The sequence below is a fragment of the Sceloporus occidentalis genome, unplaced genomic scaffold, assembly GCF_023333645.1.
Source record: "Sceloporus occidentalis isolate IW3139 unplaced genomic scaffold, rSceOcc1.0.p SCAF_1, whole genome shotgun sequence".
Lineage (NCBI taxonomy): Eukaryota > Metazoa > Chordata > Lepidosauria > Squamata > Phrynosomatidae > Sceloporus > Sceloporus occidentalis.
In genome coordinates this window covers 227,398,608-227,417,997 of record NW_028316981.1, presented here as the reverse complement: position 1 = coordinate 227,417,997, position 19,390 = coordinate 227,398,608, and the positions used below count along the sequence as shown (strand labels likewise).

The 19,390-nt window shown below is 41.0% G+C and overlaps 1 protein-coding gene across 1 annotated transcript in view; it reads right to left on the bottom strand.

Moving 5' to 3' along the window:
• Positions 1-6,536, bottom strand: part of PSIP1 (PC4 and SRSF1 interacting protein 1) — a 38,573-nt gene extending 32,037 nt beyond the window's left edge. Inside the window, exons 1-3 of the mRNA XM_089489457.1 lie at positions 6,448-6,536; positions 5,109-5,278; positions 1,814-1,890 (exon numbers count right to left, since the gene is read on the bottom strand). Coding sequence (XP_089345583.1) covers positions 1,814-1,890; positions 5,109-5,180 — 149 coding nt within the window. The 5' untranslated portion in view covers positions 5,181-5,278; positions 6,448-6,536. The remainder of the gene's footprint in view (positions 1-1,813; positions 1,891-5,108; positions 5,279-6,447) is intronic.
• Positions 6,537-19,390: the final 12,854 nt, after the last annotated feature.

The window sequence follows — 19,390 nt, the reverse complement described above, 5'->3', positions numbered from 1 at the left end:
TACCAGGCCTGGCAATGTTACTGCGATGAAAAAGACCAATTCAAGGTAAGAGTTATCATGGAAGGGCTGGAAACAAACACTTATATGTTACAGCACCACACACACACACGCATATCCACATTCAAATAATATGTATAGATCTAACTCCATTTCAGAAATAATACTGTAGCATCCGGCAAATTACAGAGTAACTAAATGAAGAAAGAACTGTATTACAAAATGTGGCAATGCCCCCTGGATCACAATTCTTGATACCTTATTCTGCTTTGACACTGATGCTACTGCTTTTGCTACAAACAAGACTGCAAGATTTCTGAAAGGCCTAATCTAGTAATAACTAAACCCCTTTTCTATAATATATTTCTATGTAGGTGAACATTGCCTCCAACCAGAAAATTTCTTCCTTTTCAATAATGAGAAAATAACCTTTTAGAATAATTTAAGGGATACTAAAGAATGAGAAATGAAAGTAAGTGAGCAAGACAGCAGTCCTAATAATCTACAGTAAATTCAGTAACAGGTATGTATCAATACCTGCATCACTTCCACATAGCTACCAAATCAATAGGGCCTTTCCCCCTTCTTGTACCCTTGGTGCATTATTTTGTCCATTCCTTCCTCCCCTGATTTTTCTCAGTGTCTCTCCACAATGTTGTGTACTGCATTCCCCCCCACTTTCCCTTTCTGTTCTGCCTGCCCTGCTGTTGCTTAACAAAATTCTAGTATTAGGCCGACCAGGTGCTCAAGGCAGCAAAGAACAGCATGACAGGCAACCAGCTTGCTCCCTTTACATCAAAGGTGGAAGCATACAGCCTCTCCAATGTTGTTGTTTTACAGCAACACCCAGCTACCTTTTGCAGCACAGCTAATGGTGGGGAACACTGGGAGCTATAGTTCAGCATCAGCTGCGCAATTTCCACCCCTGATTTATATCACTCTCCATAATTAACTGGTTTACTGGCAAATAACTCAGTCCACGCAGCCAATCAAGGCAAAATTAAGACTTCTCTTTGTTTCTCTGATTTTCAGCTTCATTTATAGTCTAGAACAGTGGTTCCCCTAACATTTGATCCTCCAGATGTTTTGAACTTCAGCTCCCATAATTCCTGTTGGCCCAGTTGGCTGAAGCCTCTGGGATCTGAAGTCCAAAACAAATGGAGGACCACAGGTTGGAAACCACTGGTCCAGGACATCTCCTCAATGGCCAGGGCAGCAGAGAAGTCCTCATTTCTGTTCTCATCACAAACTAAAAGTCAGGCAGCAGTTTCACTCACTCAAGAGTGACACAGCCTCCCCTTCCTGGCACATGTTTTGTTTGTGGGCAAGGCCATAACCACAAGGACAATGTAAAGCAGGTTAACTAATTGGAATCTGAACCTAAGAAACTAAGGCCTGTTACAGACAGCCAAAATAAAGCTTCTTCAAGTCACAGTGGAGGTAGGGTGTTTCAATGATGCATACGTCCTAAGAGTCCAGAAACCACACCAAAACCACGCTCCAGTCCTTAGGGCTGGAGCGTGACTTTGGTGCGACTTCTGGACTCTTAGGACGCATGCATCATTGAAACACCATACCTCCACTGTGACTCGAAGCAGCTTTATTTTGGCTGTCTGTAACAGGCCTAAGATTCTTGAAACTAGTGTCTAGAAACCATTGGCTCCACTGAGTTTAGCCTGAGTTTATTTTCTTCACATGCTCACTTATGTGCTCCAGGATAAAGATTAATATTGGTAAAGACTCTTTATATAATCCATACTTCTACAGCCACGAAACTCTATCAAAACTAGTATGGCTTTCCATTCATAGTACTTACGTTTCATGAGTGCCAAAAAAGAATATAGGCATCTTATTCGTAGGTGGTTTGACTGCTCCATCAGGAACTTCATCCACCTAAAGGCAAAAAATAATAATATTTGGTATAACTATGATATATGGGTCTGAGTAAAAAACACAGAATATCTGGGGGACCAAATAAGGAAAGCCCCTAGACCTCAGCACAGAAGATCAAAGACACAAATTATTCCTTTAAAATCTACTTAGTCAAATGAGCAAAAGAGACAGAAGAAATTATTTTTAAAACCATTCTCAGCTTAAAAACCTCTCAAACCAGTTCCTGCTGAAACTATGACAATTTAACAAGTCACAAACTTCATCTGACTACATGCTCCTGAGACACCAGAGCCCAATATTCTAGGCATGGGTCCTCATGATTTCTAAGTATGAATCATGCTTTTTGATATAAAATTTCTACAAAGCCTCCTTCTTAATAGCACTCATATTGGTATCCTGTTTCAATTTTGAAATGTATGCAACTATTCAAACCTGATGCTACAATAGCATACAAAACAGTTTTGGCATGGACCTTTTAGTATCCATCATTATATATGGAATCCCTTAATTTATCTCACACCAGCCAGTCAAACCCAAATATATCAGAATTGGTGAATATCAGCTGAGGGGAAAAGCAACTGTAGTATCATACTTGGCACTGATTATTTAGAGTGACTATATACGTTTTTGTTTATAGACAGACTCACCAAAATGTTTCATATCACTGACACAATTACCTGCTTCCGCTTTTGTGCACAGAATATACAGTATCCCCAGAAACCTGCCTTATCAGGGATGAGCTGTGGACTGATGCATGCTGCTTGACTGCTTCCATTTACAGTGGGAAAAGCTAAACCAACGGCTTTGCTTATCATGTCCTGTGAACCCAGGAGCAGCTATCGTTCTGGTTTGTTTGCTTTCCAACAAACCAGAGACAGAGTCCATGGCTTGTTTTTGACCTGTCTTTGGATCTGTACTAATCTTTAACAAACTAAGGCCTGTTACAGACTGCCAAAATAAAGCTGCTTCAGGTCTCTTTGGAAGTATGCTGTTTAAATGATGCATGGGTCCTAAGAGTCCGGTGGTCGCGCCAAAGCCACACTCCATTCATAAGCACTAGAGTGCAGCTTTAGTGCAGCTTCCGGATTCTTAGGGTGCATGCATCATTTAAACAGCATACCTCCAAAGAGACCCGAAGCAGCTTTATTTTGGCAGTCTGTAACAGGCCTAAATGACTTTTCATTCTTTTTGCTGCAACAGATGTCAAAAATGAAAACAATCCAAAAAGAACAGGAATCTTGGAAGGCTTTATCATAAGGATCACCAATGTCCCAGAGAAGCACTCAAAACAACATATGAATTTCACATTCATTAATGTTGTCTCCTGGAATCATATGAGAACACATGCTCCTGGAATCAGTGATTTTTGATGATGTGTCAGACAAAAAATAATTCAAAGAGTAAAAGTCATGCAGAATGATGTTCTGGGGTTGTTGCTTTTTTTTAACCATGGGTCATGACATGCTTGGTCATATTTTTTACAAAAGATTCACGGACAAGAGTGATATAGTTGGGTAAATATGGGACGTCAGAAACCAGTACGATCCATTAATTTTGTGCCACTGGAAGCATGCTCAGATCTCGTCCTTGGTGCGCTCAAGTGCTGGATGCAGGCTTTAAAAAATAATCACGCAGAGTTGCTACATTTAACGTAAAATCAGGACAGTCTGCATCCTTGGGTTCAACCGTCTGCAGCCTAAAACATTTATTTAAAAAAAAAAACCCAAAAAGTAAATTTGGATTTTTCTATTTTATATAAGGGACATTTCACTACACTGCTGTATATAATGGGACCTGATTATCCATGGATTTTGTAGTGGAGGTACTGGAACCGAGCCCCAGAGAATACTAAGCACCCGCTGTATATGGCTTTGGTAAAAATTAATTGGCTTCCATAGCCTCTTTTCAGTTACACCAGAACAATGGTTCCCTCCATTGGGATGGAATGGGGCTACAAATCCCAGAATCTCAGTCTTAAATTCAACTGCTAATCCCAACCAGATCAAACTGGGATTATCAACAGGATGCAGGGCATGAGTAGGAACCATGCAGCCCTGCAGGTGTTTACTAAACTGCAACTCTCAGCATTTTTTACTATTAGCTAGCTCTCAGCCTCAGAGGAAAGCAATGGCAAACCTCCTCTGAACAAATCTTACCAATAAAACCCTACGATCGGTTCGCCTTGTTGTTGTTGTTAACTGCACTTCAGTGGATCCCAACTCATGGCAACCCTGTGGATGAGACATTTCCAAGACTCTCCATTTCAATTCTATGGGATGCAAGTCATGCCTCCTTACTGGTCATGCTGTCTGAAGGTTCAGACAGGCTACATCTAACTGGTTTCTTTAACCACTTCTGCAAAAGATCAGTTGCCTCTCTCAATATTTCAAAGATTATGGCTTTCAAAGATTATGCAACATTTTCAACATTCTTTTTTAAAAAAACAACAAGTCGCTGACCAAATAAAGCTGCATTAAATTATCTAACCCCAAGATTAGGTATAGCGTAAGCAATCCACTTCATCTAGACCAGTGCTCCCAAAATTGTGCCCTTTAAGAGAGCTAAAGTCCAAAATCCCTTAAAGAGCACAGTTTGGGGACCACTGATTTAGATAAATTAAGGTTTTGATCACTGAAAGTAAGAAGGCTCCTTTTTCTTCAAAAGCGAATAAAAATATTAACTGTGTCCATTGGAGGGCTGTTTGTATGGTAAGGGCAACCAAACCCATCCATAAACGAAGAGAGGAAAACCAGCATGTGGGCATCTGCAATGTGGTTTGGAAGTCACTTCCAGTGACACAAACACACACACACACACACACACTCTCCCTTAATTATGCTGCTGGATCCAGGAGGAGGAGGAATCCCTAACAAAAACAAAGGCAGCCCAGCTTTCCTTCGAGAGGGAGGACACTTTGCATTTTGTGTGTGTGTGTGTGTGTGTGTAAAGGAGGCAGGTGGAGGGAGGCTGGGAGGTGTTGTTAATGCATTTTGCGTGTGTGTGAGGGGGAACTGGGCATCAGATAGCAATAGCAAATATATTTCTATACCGCTTATCAATGCGCTTAAGCACCCCCTAAGCAGTTTACAATGTGTAAGCTAACAAGCTAGATGTGGAGTTTCCACAAGGATATGGGGGAAAGGAGGCAGGTGGTTGGTTGGATGGATGGATGGATGGATGGATGGATAGAGGTGTTACTGTTGTTGTGAGTGCCTTACCCGGGCTGGCCAATGGGGATAGCCTTTCATCTTGGCGAAGATCAAGTCCCCAGGTTTGTAATCACGAGTCATGATGCTCCTGTGGTCCAGCGGAGGAGGAGTGGGAGGACGCAGCAGAGGGAGTTTTCGGAGTTTCAGGCAAAGAACGCGGTTCTCACATGCAGAGGCTCCTAAAGGGGAAGGGAAGAGGGAGGGAGGGAGGGAAGGAAGGAAGGAAAAAGGAGAAGGAAAGGTAAACAGAAGCAACATCAAGAGATAAACCACCACGCTATACTCTATATATAGATACACACACTATATATTATATACACACATACACTATATACTCATATAGACATACACATACACACAAACCTCACCTCACCATATATATATACATACACACACTATATACTCATATACAGACATACACACAAACCTCACCTCACCATATACTGTATATACACACTATATATATATGCCATATACTCATATATAGACATACACACAAACCTCACCATATATATACACACACATACACTATATATAAATATATATATATATATATATATACACATGCACTATATACTCATGTACACTATATACTCATATACAGACATACATACAAACCTCACCTCATCATATATATATATATATATATACACAATATATATATGCGCTATATACTCATAGTCACATACACATAAACCTCACCTCACCATATATATAGATACACACACACACACTATATATATATATATATATACATATACACACTATATACTCATATACAGGCATACACAAACACACAAACCTCACCTGTATATTTGCATATTTTATATATATATATATATATATATAATTTTCTCTTCCTCCCTACCTCTCTCTCTATATATATATCTCTTAAGGAATCCTTATATCTATATTATATACAGATACTATATATATATATATATATATATATATATATATATCTCTTCTCTCTCTTATATCTCTTATATATCTCTCTATCTTCAGGCGTCTCCCCAGCAACCGCTCTCCTCCTCCTCCTCCTCCTCCTCAGGGCCAACCGTCCTTCATCATCCTCTTCCTCTCTCTCCCTTTTTGGCGGGAAGAAACTCCCTGATCGAGGTCCTTCATTCGCCACAGGCTGCTTCCTCCTCCTCCTCCCTCTAAGTAACGCCAGCCAAACCGCCCCCTCCCTCGCTCCAGTCGCGCGACCTAGCCCTCCTCCGCGCACGCGCACAAGACCCCAGCAGCAGCAGTAGCAACAACAGCAGCAGCAGTGCAGCCACCAACCCTACGGAGACAGCGAGCGAGCCCCCCTCCCCGACGACGCTAACAACAACAACAACAACACCTCTTCTCCTCTCCAGACCCCAGCTCGCTCTGCCGCTGCATCAAGGCTGCTAACAACAACGGCAGCGCCAGGCTCGCTCTCGATCTTTCTCTCTGTCGCGCGCGCGCCCGCCCGCCCATAGACTTACATAGGCACATAAATGCATGCACAGGCGTGCGCGCGCCCTCTGGCTTCGCGCGCCAACTACTACTGCTGTGCCTCCGTTCGGCGCGTACCAAGTGACTCCTATAAAAAGGGGGGAGGATGGGAGAACAACGAATAAACATAAACGAAACATAAACGTATCTCTCTCCCTTCCCACTCCAGTTTATCCTTTGCCCCCTTCGGCTGGAAGGAAGCAGAGAGGAAAGTGGGCAAGACAAGAAGACCCCCCTCTCTTTGGAGAGCAGTGGTTCGCTCCTCCCTCTCCTCTTCTTCCTCCTTCTAGGCTTGTGGGCCGTTTGTTTTTGTAGGCACTATAGGCATTGAGAGGAGTGGAGTCAGAGGAGGAGGGACTCTGAAGGGGCTGTTGCGGTTGACCATGAAGCGTCCTAATAAAGCTCTTGTGGGAGCGCTCCTCAATGGTCACTTCTTACTGAGCCACAAACCTCTGTGGAGAACCACCACCACAACAACAACAACAACAAAAATAATAATAATACATTTTATTTGTATCCCGCCTCTGTGTAGCACAACAGTCCCAAAAAACAAACAAAAACACCCTATATACACACACACACACAATATATGTGTATATATATATATACACAATATATGTATGTCTATATATATATATATATACACACACAATATATATATATATACACACACACATATATATATACACACAATATATATACATATATATATACACTATATATATATATATATATACACACAATATACACACACACACACACACACACCCTATATATGTGTATTATGTGGTGGAAACAGGGTGACCACAAACGACACCTTTCCCAGGACATGCCCTCCGTTCCAGCCTTGTGTCCAGGAGGGGTTTATTTTATTTTCTTGCTTTTTTCCCATATATCTTCTTTATTTTCTTTTAAAAACTAATAAAACAAATAACCATGCCACATATTTTGTAGCTCATTTGCTTCTTCAGTACTTTCTAAGTACAAATCCCAGGATTCCATAGGATGGAGCCATGGCAGTTAAAGCGGCGTGAAACAGCATTAATTTTGCAGTGTGGCCAGAAGGGATGTCAAAACGCTTCTTGTTGCAGTTTTGTGAGGAACTGTAGAAGAACTGTTCGGAAGCACATCCATATATCTATACAACATATCACTGTCTTGAGAGCAGCACAAGAAAAGCGTATAAAAGCATACCTTGCATATTGTTACCAAATGATACAATATAATAGCATTATCTACTTCTTAAGACCACCCCAGACCTTTCTTTATCTGCCATTACCTCTGTTTTCCTCCTGATTCTTCTTCTTTTCTTCTTTTTCTATTACTTCTACCCTTCTTTGATTCTGCCCTTGTCTCCTTTTCTCTCCTCCTCCTTCCTTTCCTTCATCTTACCTCTAAGCTTATGAAGAGTAGCTCCTACACCATCTTAAGTGCCCATTTGCTACATTCCTTACTAGCTTTTCTTTCTTTATACAGTACCTAGTTTCTTAATTATTGCTTTCTATATTTTACATTCTTGTGTCCTAACATTATCTTTTCTTCTACTAACTCTCAACTCCAACCTGTTTTTAAGTCCCTTTATTTTTCTTCTTCCTTATCTACCTTTCCCTCCTCTCATCTTTTGACCTCCTTCCCGTCTTTCCTTACGCCTTAATTCACTATTAAGATACCTTTTCACCATTTTCCCTTCAAGTAACTAAGTAATCGCCCCCATGCCTTTAATTCATTGTTCTCTTTCTCTGCCCAGGAGGAATGTCAAAATGTCCTCCGTTTTGAGCAACACTAAGGAAGAAGCACACATTTACATTTCATATGAGCGTTTTAGCTTTCGTTTTGGCACGTTCTACATATTTCTTCAATGTCTCGCCCAAAGTCACCCAGTGGGCTTCCATGGCCAAGCGGCAGGCATAGTCCAACACAACCAAACCACTGCATCACACTGGCCATATCGCAAAGTACAATAACATCCACAATCCACAAAACTGACAATTGGCTGTCCCAATAAAGGTATTACTGTGTTGTGGATTTTGGATGTTATTGTACTGCACCCATCCCTCCACATTTGAGGCTTTGACTTTTGCGGATTGGATTATTCACGGATTTTATTAATATATTCTCTAGTAATATCTAGCTCTTCTAGCGCAACTCTATGGTCAGCTTTAACCAAAAGTCGCATTGAAGGACCTAGAGATTCCTATAGAGAACCCTCCACTAGGCATTTGTAGCTCCTCCAGTGCAATTCTGTGGTCAATGTCTGGCAGATTGTCAACCACAGAGTTGCAATGGAGGACCTAGAGATTCCTAGAGAGGTGTTCTCTCAGGTAAAAACACAATTTTCCCACATTCACAGTGGTCCTGTGCTCCTAACTCCAGCGAATGTGGAGGAACAAGTGTAATTCTATTCATGCTTTTTTGCTAGAAAGCATCATCATGTCCACTCCAAGGGATGTAGGACTGCAGCATTGATAGTGAATGCAAACTAGTTGTTTCCCCTGAATCCCTACTATATATAACCTGGCTGCTTTCTGCGGCATCTGCAGTCAAAACACTCTGGGGACAATATGAGAAAGGAATAACAGAGAGAAAGAGAAAGAAGCATAAGCTTTTATAGACTGAGTCTACTTCATTAGGTGCATCTGATGAAGTGATCAAGATTTTAATGCCCTCAAACTGTAGAGCGCTGATGTCTGTGTGAATACAGATACTGATCTCCTTTCGGCAATACATTACAAATCCACTTCATAATAATCTTGTTTTTTAGGCCTTACATCCCTTTCCTTTAGTATTTCATGTTACAGATTGAGGCTTTGAACTCCCCAACTGAAGCAGGCTCACTAGATGCCATAACCACAAAGGAGGACTAGGCAAGATAAAATGTAGAGCATTCAATAGAATTGTAGGACATTACCAAAAAGAAGAGGAAGCTAAAACACTCCTATAAAGATAAATTCATGCTTCTTAGTCATGCTCAAAATGGAAGAAAATGAATTCCTCCTGGACAGAAGGTTGAAATATAGGACATGTCCTGGAAAAGGAGGACATCTGATCACCCTGATCTGGAGGTGTAATGTGGTGCACAAGGAAGCAGAGTTCAGAGAGCAACTGTTTTCCTTCAGTAGTTGTATAGCTGTAAAGCTCTCAGCTGCTTCCCTAGACTCCTCAAAGCTCACTCACAGAAGTAACTGTCTGGGACCTTTCACCTTATACAATTAAATTATGATGTTCTATTTCATAGAATCATAGAGTTGGAAGAGACCACAAGGGCCATCCAGTCCAACCCCTTGCCATGCAGGAACTCTCAATCAAAGCATCCCTGACAGATGGCCATCCAGCCTCTGCTTAAACAGCTCCAAGGAAGGAGATTCCACTACACTCCGAGGGAGTTTATTCCACTGTCGCACAGCCCTTACTGTCAGGAAGTTCCTCCTAATGTTGAGGTGGAATCTCTTTTCCTGGAGCTTGCATCCATTGTTCCAGGTCCTGTTCTCTGGAGCAGCAGAAAACAAGTTTGGTCCATCCTCAATGTGTCACACATTCAAATATTTAAACAGGGCTATCTATCACCTCTTAGCCATCTCTTTTCCAGGCTAAACATATCCAGCTCCCTAAGTCTTTCCTCATAAGGTATGGTTTCCAGACCCTTCACCATTTTGGTTGCTCTCCTCAAAACTTCTCACTTTCTCAATATCCTTTTTTTAATTGTGGTGCCCAGAACTGGACACAGTATTCCATCTTGTAACTAACTGGTTTGGCTAAGAATGTTTCTCCTTGCACTTTTGAACCAACAATGACTGTGCAGTTAAGGACCCGTATTCTACATTTAGCCTATGCCAAAGATATAGGTACCTTTTTTCTTATACACGTATTAAGGTAATATAAGGCTTATATTATCTGATATAGCTGAAACTGAATTTCCATGTAGAGAATCAATATATCTCAGTACACCACATACTGGAAGTTACAGGGAAGTTGCTGTCAGGGATGATGGGAGTTGTAGCTCTTCACCTCTGGCTCGAACTCACCACCTTGTTGCGCACCGACGCTGACCAGTTTTGGCCAGTGGATAAAGCTTTGCTCTAAAGCAGCAGAGTTACAGAGAATAGGCTGAAGACCCTGACAAACTCTCCAAGCCTTCTCACTCTTGCTTCCACAGAAGTCTTCCCACTTCTTCAGGATCCAGCTGGTTCTTGTATCTTCAGTCAAGACACCAGACAACTCAGTAGTCTTATATAAAAGATCTACTTTATTCTACTATATACAGCTCCAAACTATCCAACACAACAATACTCCAATACTACTCAACTACTACCCACACAACACACTGGGAATCATAGTCATTATTATAGTCAAAGCATGGTACCACCCACTGTGGTCTGTTTCCACCCAGTAGGCGTGTACATCATTCCCATTGGTTCTCTTTGTTCATCCTACAATTAATGATTTCATCATCTCAGCCTTGACCACTTTACAATTGTCAGGTGTGTCCAATTATTCACTATGCATTTCTTGTCCTTGGCACTCAGGACTTGTTAATTCTATTACCATTCACACCTGTGTGGTTCTCCATTGGCTTCTGCTGAGTCACTCTGACTCTCACATACATGTTTTATTTCACTTACTGTATATCCCATGTGGCTTTTTCCTTAACAGTTGCCTGTTGGTTTCATGCCCTGATTGTAAGCTGCCACAGGCATCTCTTTGACTGCTGCTGGCAACTGAATGCTGGATTAGCTGGATCTTGTCTTTAGAAGGCAATCTGTAATGTCCTTTTACATCAACTCATGTTAGGTTCAAATTCCTGCATGTTGCCCTTGAGTGAATTGATGTGCAGCTAAAATGCTGCCTTGAGCTCCTAGAAGGAATAGTGAGTTATTAATGTAATAAATCAATCCGCTTCTTAGCCACTTCAAAAACAATAGGGGTAATACTTGTGAATGTGCAGTAACTGCTTAATATTTCACCATGAGACATTGTAAGTATTTTGATGTGTTTTGATGTTAACATGCTGGATTAAGCTCTGCTTTTTGAAAGCTATTGGCAATGAAAAAAGTGGAAAGGAGAAAAATGGGAAATGTCTGAAAAAGTCAATGTGATTGTACAGTACACTGATTTAGTAGATAATGGGGATGCTGTGGATGTCATTCTACTGGATTTCAGCAAAACACTTGATAAGGTCCCACATGATATTTGATTAGAGAACTAACTAAATATGGAATAAATGAAAACACCATCATATGGATTCATAATTGGCTGGAAAACCATGCTCAAAGAGTTGTCATCAGTAGCTGTGCTTCAGACTGGAAGGAGGTCCAAGTCAAGTGCTGCAGGATTCTGTCCTCAGGGCAACACTCTTCAATATTTTTTATCAATGATTGATGATGGAGTTGAAGGGATCCTTATCTAATTTGCAAATGATGCAAAACTGGGAAAGGGAGGCCAACACATTGGAAGATGTGGCAAGTTGGGGGCAAGTTCAGAAAAGGGCAATGAGGATAATAAGAGGTATGGAGAACAAAACATAGGAGAAATGGAAGGTTCTGGACATGTTTAGCTTGGTGAAGAGAAGGCTGAAGGATGACATGATTGTACTCTTTTAATACCTCAAGGGCTGCTACAAAGAGGAGGGTGATGGCTTGTTCTCTCTGTCTATGAGGGCAGAACTGGCTCTAATGGCTTTAAGCTACAGGAGAGAAGCTTTTGATCGATCATTAGAAGGAATGTCTTGACAGTGAGAGTGGCTTGGCAGTGGGATCACTTCCCTGGAGAGGTGGTGAGTTCTCCTTCTCTGGACATTTCCAAAAAGAGTCTGGACAGCTACTTGCTGCAAATGCTTTAGCTAGAGATCCTGCACTGAGCAAAGGATTGGACCTGATGGACTAACTTTATGATTCTGCTACCAGAAAACAGCAAAGACTGGGAATGTTAGTGAAGAAAGTCAAGGAAGACACTGCAAAGGCAGGTTTACCATTCACATTAAGAAATCATAAATAATGACCACAGATTATTTACATAATGTTAAAGTAGATGATAAAAGTAGATTTTCCATACCTTGGCTAAGTCATTAATCAGAATGGAGACTGCCATCAAGCAATCAGAAGAAGACTAGGACTTGGCAGCTATGAGGGAACTAGACAAGATTTTGAAGAGTCAAGATATATCACTGAATACTAAAGTTAGGCCTGTCCATGCCATTGTCTTTTAAATTTCAGTTTCTATGTATGGTTATGAAAGCTGGCCAGTGAAGAAAGCTGATAGGAAGAGAATCAACTCTTTGAAATGTGGTGCTGGAGAAAAGTTCTATGGATACCATGGGTTGCTAAAAGGACCAGTGGGTGGATCATTGAATTATAGGATCAGAGCTGGAAGTAATCTCAAGGGTCATCCAGTCCAATCTGGGGGCCATGAAGAAATACTGTACACACTGAAAACACCCCCCAACAGATGGACATCCAGACTCTGTTTAAAGACCTCCACCACTCTCCAAGGGAATGTGTTATTCCTAATACTGAGGTGGGATCCCTCTTCCTCAAGCTTGAATCCATTATTCCTTGCCCTAGAGCAAATCAGGCCCAAACTCAGCCGGGCTGGAAGCAAAGATGATTACCGTAAATGTATACAGAGGGCCAATGGATTGGGACTTCACCATTTGAGGGTTCACCTTTCAACAAAAGTAAGCATGCTTTACCAAAACAGCACCAAAAAATGTTTCCTGTTGCATAAACATTGAGGACTTCCTTAGAAATCCAGGGCTCTAAACCTTACAAAGGAGGTTTTGGCTTGGGGAAGGACTGAGGCAACTTGGATCTCAAGAGAAGCATCTTTTTTTGCCTTGCTACCTGAACTATCCATGGCCAGCCTGCATGAATCCCCTTTCAGTAATACCTGGACTGAGAACAGAAACATCTTCAAAATGGGGGCTTGTGACTAACATTGTCATATTTTATTTTAATTTTCCCCCCTCCTGTATGATTTTTAACATTTTGACCTGATGAAGAAGCCAGTGGAGCTTTAAAAGTTTGCAACATGCAATTTGTGCATTTTGGTTGGCCAATAAAGGTATAACTGTTTTGTGCATTTTGGATGACTAAACTGAGGTTGTTGTATTTTGGCCCCATCATGAGAAGAAAGGACAAACTAGAAAAGACTATAATGCTTGGTAAAGTGGAGGATAATTGGAAAAGAGGAAGCCCATATTTCCAGATGGATAGACTAAATCAAAGAATGAATCTACAGGAGCTGAGCAGGCAGGATATAGGGTAACCTGGAGGTCTCTCCTACATAGGGTTGCCATGGGTTGAAGGCCACTTGAAGACAACAACACAAAAAGGAAGAATTCAAAGATATAGCTCTGTTAGTCTATAGAATCAGTACTTCTTGTAGCACCTTGGAGACTAACTGAAAGAAAGAAGTTGGCAGCATGCAATTTCTTTCTTTCAGTTAGTTTCAAAGGTGCTACAAGATCTCTCTAAACAGAAAACGGAAGAAGAGAGATAGATGCTTATCAGAGTTTGTGGGAGAGCAATTTAAAAACAACCAAGGAACCTGTGCTTAGCTTTGAATAATAAAGCAAATGATGTTTGTCTTTAACACATTCAAATGTAGATTAAAAAAAGAACAGGTGTAATGATACCCATTTTGCCACTTGACAGTTCTGCTGATGTTCTGGCCCCACAGACAAAGCTCACTAATGGTCTGACCTTAGAAACTAAGCAGGGTCAGCCCTTCTTAGTACTTGGATGGGAGACCGCCAATGAATACCATCTATTATAGGCTATATTTCAGAGGAAGGACCTGGCAAAATCACCTAAGAAAACCGTATGAAATTCATGAAGGCCCTGTAAAGTTATAGGCAACTTGAGGGCACATACACACACAATATAGTGCCATTTGACAAAGAGAACAAAAATGTAATGAGTTCCTAAAGGTTTCCTACATGGATAGTAGAGTAATTGTTACAAGGAAAACTGCTTTTAGGATTTAAATCTGCTTTAAAATGACAAGTGCCTGTTACACATCAGCTATGGCAATTAAACAACAAAACGTTAAATATAGTGGTTCTCATGTTTACCCCCCTCCCTTTTAGCATTCCCCCCCCCCCCCCCGCAATCTGAATCTTGAATGTTTCTTCCATCTGGTGCCACTGCTCTGCCTCTAAAATGGAAATGCTGTAGTAGAAAAAGTGGAAACAATGAATGCAAAATTGGAAAACACTAAAAAGGCTGAATTAGAACCACGTTGTTTTTACAGAATAAGAAAACAAGAAATAAGAATAAGAAAAAAATGTGTGTTGACCCATTAGTTCAGCTTTGATGTCATAAGGTTTCTTTCAGGTTTAATGATTAGGAAGGAGGGAAATGAAATGGATGAGAATGGAATACTACTTTTAAAAATAGCTGGTTACAGTTACTATTAGAGGGACTGAAAAAGCAGCTAGTTACTATTAGTTACAGTTTTAAAAAGTACTCCCCCCCCAAAAAAATATAGCTAATAAAGGGCTTGTACAGACAGGCCAAAATAAAGCTGCTTCGGGTCACTGGAAGTATGCTGTTTAAATGATGCATGCGTCCTAAGAAGCCAGAAGCCATGCCGAAGCCATGATCCAGTCCTAAGGACTGGAGCGCAGGTTTGGCACCTTAAGATGCATGTGTCATTTAAACAGCATACCTCCAAAGTGACCCGAAGCAGCTTTATTTTGGCCTGTCTGTACCGGCCTGTAATTAATTAGAGGTTTTGGTGTTTGACTAGGACTCCAGGAGACCAGGGTCTGAATCCCTGCCCAGGCATGGAAACCCACTGGGCAAGTCACACTCTCTCAGCCTAAGAAGAAGGCAATGACAAACCTCCCTTGGGTAAATCTTGCCAAGAAAGCCCCAGGATAGATCATAATTCAGAAGTGTCTTGAAGGCACACAAAAACAACAAGAACAGTTTTAAAAAGCATACACAAGAATGCTATAATAAGCCATTAACCTATGGTACAAAACACACCTATGTGGTAAGTCCATACCCCCCTTGAAGCTATACAATACCTTATGCATAACTAAACAGAGAAACATCAGCCCAAAGATGTTCCACCTTCAGCCAGCCCACAGCTTTCTCCCATAGTTTAATTTTAACTCCAGCTCCTAAACATTTCTCTGTTTGCTTGTTATTAACAGGATAGGACTTGATTTTTTATTCTAAATTTCTGATGACTGTTATATTTCAAAAGCTTGAAGGTGCTTGCCAGCTATTTGCATAATATAGCCTGCCAAAAGGTCTCAAGGATGAAACAGGGAACGATGAACCTACAAGAGGATGGTTTTCCAACTAGCACTAACATTATCCTTTAGATGATAAAAGTATAAATTAATTTCATATTCCTTATTTTGCATGAGTTTTACTGAAAAAAATAGTATCATATAAAAACTGCTTGTTTGGTTTATTCAGACAACTACAGTTTCTAAATGAAACCTGCTGTTGCTAACTGGCTACATACAGTAGGCCAGACAACCTGATCAGAAGAAGCCTTGCTTCAATCTATTTAGGTGAAAAGATTTGGCCCTGCAGTAAAATGTTGCACTGCAATGTATTTCTATTGAGCATGCTTCACCTTCTTGCAAGATACTCCTTTCGTCTCTCCAACCTTTGCATCTGATAGATCTGATCTGGGAAGCTATTTGCATTTCTGGTTTTGTAAACTTCAGATTTTGCTTTATTTTGCTGTATGGCCACACACACAGCCCCCCCCCCCCCAAAATATGTAACAGAGGTCCAAAACACACTGTAGTTTGAGACTGTTTTATCTATCCTGGCTCAATGCTAGGTAATTCTGGGAACTGTAGTTTTGTGAGAGGTTTAGCCTTCTCTATCAGAGAGGTTTGGTGCCACAATAAACTGCAATTCCCAGGATTCCCTAACACTGAGCCAGGGCAGTTAAAGCTCCGCATGGCTTTGGCGCAGCTTCTGGCCTCTTAATGTGTGTGTCATTTAAACAGCATACCTCCAAAGTGACCCGAAGCAGCTTTATTTTGGCCTGTCTGTTTGGCCCTTTAGTAGGAAGCGTATTAGCTAGAGAAAGCGACAGATGCTCACACCTCTCCAAGGATACATTTACACTGTCGAAATAATGCAGTTTGACACCACTTTTTAAGTGCCACGACTCCATCCTACAGAATCTTAGGGTTTGTAGTCTTGTGAGGCACCAGCACTCTCTGGCAGAGAGGGGCTAACGTCCTTGTAAAACTAAAAATCCCAGAGTTTCATAGGATGGAGCTCCAGTACTTAAAGTGGTATCAAACTGTTTCTGCATTATTACAGTGGACCCTTGTTATTCTCTGGGGTTTGGTTCCAATATCCCCCGTGGATAAAAAAATCTGTGTATGCTCAAGTCCCATTAAATATAATGATATAGCAAATGGTGTCCCTTATAAAAAATGGAAAATCAAGCTTTGATATTTGAAATTTATACATTTTTTTGAACATTTTCAAACCGTGGATGCTGTATAAAAAAATCCGTGTATAAGAAGGGCCAACTGTATTATTATTTCTACAAGGTAGATGCTTCCAAAGTCTAACAAATGAGGTGAAGGAGTGATTAAAATAAGCTCTAGGGAGTCTATGGCAGCTTTTCCAATGCCGACTGTAGCCGTGGGAACCAATGGCTTACAGGGGGCGGAAAGTAATTTATTTTCAAGACAGTGCTCTTGCCTTGGGATTCCTCCAGTGGCCCAGAGAAGAGGGGCCAGGCTCTGGGATTTATTTATTTATATATATTCCACTCTTCTCCCAGGACTGGGACTCAGGGCAGCCTACCACATTAAAAACAATAACATTAAAAAGATAAGAACAATACAATAAAATAAAAAGAAGATAAACATGTCTAAAATACATTAAAACAAAACAGCGTCCTCTTTAAATTTTTTCTGTTTTGAACGCTTGTTTGAAAAGGAAGGTTTTTGGGACCAAGCCTGAAATCTAGGACCTTTATATATGTGACTGATTTCTAATGGAAGCTTCAACACTCAGGCAAAGCTATTTTATTAATTTGTGTCAAGAGTACCCAAGTACAGTATACAAACTCCTCAGCAAAATCAAGTGTTTTTGTCATGGCAACTCAGTTTCACAAGCAGCTGAACATAGGCAGGGATACCAGACGTCCTCCTTTTCCAGGAAATGCCCTGCATTTCAACCTTCTGTCTAGGAGGAATTTCAATAGGTCCTCCATTTTGAGCATGGCTAAGATGAAGCATGCCTTTACATTTATTTGAGACTTTAGAGCATTAATTGCCAATGCCCTACATATTTATTGAATGTCCTCCATTATCAGCAGGACTAAGAAGTATGACTTTACACTTCTATGAGTGTTTTTAGCTTTTGTGTGGTCATGTCCTCCATTTTCTTCTTGAATATTTTCCATTCTGAGCATGACTAAGCATGAATTTACATTTCTAGGAGTGTTTTGAGCTTTTATTTGGTCATGTCCTCCATTGTTATTGAATTACCTCCCTTTTGAGCATGACTTAAAACATGAATTTACATTTCTGGGAGTTTTTTTGTGGGTTTTTCAGGCTGTTTTTAGCTTTTATTTGATAACATTGTGCATTTTTTTCTTGAATGTCCTCCCTTTTGAGCATAACTAAAGCATGAATTTACATTTCTATAAGTGTTTTTAGCTTTTATTTGATCATGTCTTCCATTTGTCTTTAATTTCCCCCATTATGAGCATGACTAAACCATGAATTTACACTTCTATGAGTGTTTTTAGCTTTTATTTCATCCTGTCCTCCATTTGTCTTGAATTTCCTCCATTAAGAGCATCATTAAAACATGAATTTACATTTCTGAGTGTCTTTAGCCTTTATTTGGTCATGTTCTCCATTTTCTCTTGAGCATCCTCCATTTTGCAGTGCACTGTCCTCCTTTGCGGTGAGGACTTCTGCTCGCCTTACACCGAGGGCACATCTACACTGCAGAAATAATACAGTTTGACACCGCTTTAACTGCCACAGCTCCAGCCTAGAGAACCCTGAGATTTGTAGTTTCTTGAGGAACCATAACTCTTTGGCAGAGAAGGCTAAAGACCTTGTAAAACTACAAAATCCCAGGACTCCATAGAATGGAGCTGCATCACCTTAAAGTGGCGTCAAACTGCATTATTTCTACAGTGGAGACGCACCCAAGCGCTTATAGAGCTTCACAGTGGTCCCCAAACTGTGCCTTTTAATAGATTTTGGACTTCAGCTCCCAGAATCCCAGGCTATTGGCCAACATGGCTGAGGCTTCTGGGAGTTGAAGTCCAAAATTTCTTAAAGAGCATAGTTTGGGGACCATTTGCTGAACCCTTTAAATTATAACAGTGGTCCCCAAACTGTGCCCTTTAAGAGGTTTTGGACTTCAGCTCCCAGAATCCCACGGTATTGGCCAACATGACTGAGGCTTCTGGGAGATGAAGTCCAAAATCTCTCTTAAAGGACACAATTTGGGGACCACTGATGAAACCTTTATAACACTGGGGCCCAAAATGTGCCTTTAAGAGATTTTGGACTCCAGCTCCCAGAATCCCACGCTATTGGCCAGCATGGCTGAGGCTTCTGGGAGATGAAGTCTAAAAAAAACATCACTGAGGCAATGCGGTAGTAGCGCTTTAACGTTTTTTCCCCCTTAGGGCGGCAAAGCCAGCGGGAGCAACTGCCCCGCCCCCTTTGGAACGCGTTACGTCACAATGCCAGCTCCATCCAATGAGAAGCGGCGTTCTGGAGCCGGAAGGCGGGATGCAGTCTCTGCGTTGGCTACAGCTCCTCCAGACTCGCTTACCGGAAGTAGCCG